Source organism: Macrobrachium rosenbergii, chromosome 51, assembly GCF_040412425.1.
Source record: "Macrobrachium rosenbergii isolate ZJJX-2024 chromosome 51, ASM4041242v1, whole genome shotgun sequence".
Classification (NCBI taxonomy): domain Eukaryota; kingdom Metazoa; phylum Arthropoda; class Malacostraca; order Decapoda; family Palaemonidae; genus Macrobrachium; species Macrobrachium rosenbergii.
Window position 1 is genome coordinate 661,609 of NC_089791.1, and position 3,436 is coordinate 665,044.

The 3,436-nt window shown below is 48.5% G+C and overlaps 1 protein-coding gene across 1 annotated transcript; it reads right to left on the bottom strand.

Moving 5' to 3' along the window:
* Positions 1 to 2,696: 2,696 nt before the first annotated feature.
* Positions 2,697 to 3,230, bottom strand: LOC136833515 (uncharacterized). The gene has a single exon (XM_067095745.1). The coding sequence runs from the start codon at positions 3,228 to 3,230 to the stop codon at positions 2,697 to 2,699; it is 534 nt and encodes a 177-aa protein (XP_066951846.1).
* Between the last annotated feature and the right edge of the window lie 206 nt (positions 3,231 to 3,436).

Sequence of the window (3,436 nt, forward strand, 5' to 3'; positions counted from 1 at the left end):
CACACTCGTGGCGCGCTGCACTAGTTTGCTTGGGAAGTCCGTCCACGTGGTGGCGAAGGGGCTGGATTCCGCGTCAGGTGGTGACGGAGGGGGGGCGTTCTCAGCGTTCGTAACAATCACCCGGGTGTCTCTAGCTAACTGCAAAGATTTTCCTGTCCAGGCTCCTTTTAAGGCATCTGCCGAGGGTAGGGGCCCCAATGTCTGGCCCGTATGGTAACCGTGCCCAAGACGTGTCATCTTCCAGGTGTCTTGACCATCTGCCTGCATCTCCCCAGGTGTCCTGTGGAAAGACAATTTAGCACAATCATTCTGCCTCATAGAATGGTTGTTTTAAGCAGCTTAGTTCATTTAAGATGCTTAAGGGAGAGGCACTCATCCTCTCATCCTTGCCTTTTTTACCATGCTATCCAAACATCTGCCCCAGGTAAGGGGAAGGAACAGATCAAAATATTGATAAGATTTATGTGTTGGAATCTGGGTCAACTTGGGTCAGCTATGCAGCGACAAACCCACTTTTAACATTCTAAAGGGTTGGCTTTTAGCGACTTCTTGCAATTTATAATAGCCCCCCACGAAAGACAACATACGCACCTTCATTCAGGTGCGAATGTTGATGATCAAGAAGTCAGGAAAATACTTTACGTTACATTATTTGGATACCCCTTCCAACACAGACTGATATTACATTACTTTACTTTAATACTACGGCATATTAATCTTATTTGATTCTACAAGCCTGATTTAGTACAATTATGAGGTCAAGGTAATTTGAGGCAGGTGCCAAAACATTAATAATTTATATTTAATTTACACATACATGTGTCCTTAAAGTTAACAGAGGCATGTGGTTAGTTCGCCTTTAGGAGGCTCTAATATTATGAAACACATCTCGTGTTTTGCTTTCAAGTACTGGTGGGTGATGCCCAGCGTGGCACTCCCTTAGTGGCACTGAGTGCCTATGATCAGGGGAGGCAACTCTCTCTCCCCAGATGGTTTAAATTACAACCAAAGGTTTCGGGGGGATGGGCTGGTTCTACTCTACGTAATTTGAGCAAGCTAAAACAGAAAGAGAGTGGGGGTGGTGGAATGAAGTCCCTAAGTTTATAAGAAGGCAGGGGAACGTGCCACCATCATCTGGCTGGCGGGCCACGCCCCTTGGGTTTAAGAAGTGCTGGCTCAGACCTGCCTTTTACAGCTGTAGCCCTTGGGTTTTCTTGCCCTGAGATGGAGTTTTGGGCACTCATAAGGCCTCGGGGTATTACTCGCTATGATGCCAGAATAGGATGTCAGCGATCTTGTTATCGGTGCCTTTGATGTGCTCGATTCTCCAGTTATAGTCCTGGAGATCAAGACACCACCGCATTAAACGTTTATTCTGATTTCTAAATGCAGTTAGATACCGTAGAGGGTTATGATCAGTATGCACCATGAGTGGGAAGGCATGGTCAGTGTGATATGACTCAGTGTTTCATCGCCAGTACCATTCTTAGCAATTCCTTTTCGATGGTACTATAGCGGGTTTCTGCAGGTTTCAATTTCTTGGTGCAATATGCCACTGGGTGCCTAACTCCCTCTTTCTCCTGGAACATTACTGCTCTGATGCCGACGTCGCTGGTATCTACTGCTATGCAAAAGGGCTGTTCGTAGTCGGTGGTGTGTAGTACTGGCCTGGTGATTAAGACGGCCTTCAAGTTATCATATGCCCTTTTGCACTCTTCCGTGCACCTGAAGGGCTGCTTTCCCCAGAAGAGGTTTGTGATGGGGGCAGCAGCATCCGAGAGGTTTGGGATAAATCTCCGGAAGTACTGCACCATTCCAATGAAGCATTAGGCATCCCGTTTGGTTCGTGGGTAGGTCATATTCCTTATAGCTTCTATATTCGCCTCTTTTGGCACTAATCGCCCATTTCCTACTTGATGGCCCAATTACATAATTTCCGCGACTCTAACTGGCACTTCTTCAGATTAATTACTAAGTTGGCTTTTCCCAGGGCAGTTAAAATTTGTTCTAACACTTCCAAGTGCTCTTCCCAGGTGTATACCATGCAGTTCTTTATGCCCACCAGTACCTCATTCATCAGACGTTGGAAACAGCTGGGAGCATTTTTTAAGCCGAATGGCATAACTCAGCATTGGTAGATTCCGCTAGGAGTTATGAAGGCTGTCTGAGGGCTCAACTCCTCGGACAGCGGGACTAGCCAATAGCCCTTCTCTAAGCCAATCTTGCTTAGATAGGGGGCACTCCCCAGGCTATCTAAGCAAGCCTCGATCCGGGGAAGGGGGTAAGGTTCTGACTCTGTGGCTTCATTTAATTTTCGGAAATTGACGCAAAGTCGATCTCAACTACCCTCTTTCGGTACTAAGACTATTGGGGAAGCCCAGGGGCTGCGGCTATGCTCTATAAGGGCGAGGTCGAGTTGGAGCTTGACCTGCTCCTCGATCCTACGGGCCTTATCTGGGTTGAACCGGTAGTGTCCCTGCGCTATGGGTTTTACGCCCTCCCTGATATTAACTGAATGCTGAAGAATGTCAGTTGCACCTGAGGGTGTACCAGACGACCTGAGAGTGGGGAGTTAGCATCTGGCGGATATCCTCCCATGGGCTGTAGCGAGGCCAGGGGTTATTTCTTCTATATTCTGGAGTACCTCCGAGTTGGTAGTGAATGTGTGGGTTAGGGCAGCCGTGCCAACCACTGCCTCAAGAGTTGGTGTCCTCTTTGGGTGCCTCCTCGTTACGGGCTTGGTACAGTTTCAGGAGGTTTCTATGCAGCCATTTGGCCCTCCTTTTCCTGCAGTCTACTAGATAATTCAGGTCCCTGCGCCGACCCAAGATTTTGTGGGGGCTGGAGAAGTGGGTCTCGAGAGGTCTTGTGGCGCCCATCGGGAGGACTAGGACCTGATCTCCCTTCTCGAAAGAGCGGGAGTGGGTTGTCTGGTCAAATTTTATTTTTACCCGTTCTTGGGTGGCCACTTCTGTGGCCTGAGCCACTGTCCAAGCCGCCTGAAGGTTCTTCTGTATCTTGGGCAATTCTTCCACCCAATCCACGTGAGCGGGGTCTGCCCACGCATCATAAAGGATGTCCAGGGGCGCCCAGGTTGAATGAGCATATAGCAGCTTGAAGGGGCTATATCCTGTCGTTTTGGAGGGAGTGTGGCGAGCAGCAAAAAGGACATATGGAAGGTTGTCCTCCCACGAGCCACCTCCCTCATGTTCTAATTTCTTGAGCGTCATGGATAGGGACTAGTGGAACCTCTCGATTATCCCTTGGCTCTTGGGGTAGTAGGGCGTCGAGTGGAAATGTTTTATTCTGTGACTGACCATGCTGTTACAGAACTCTTTCAACATGAAGTGCTGACCCTGGTCTGTCTGAATAGTGGCGAGGAACCCGAACCGACAGAAGAATTTTACTAGGGCTTTTACTGCATTTTTTGAGCTCT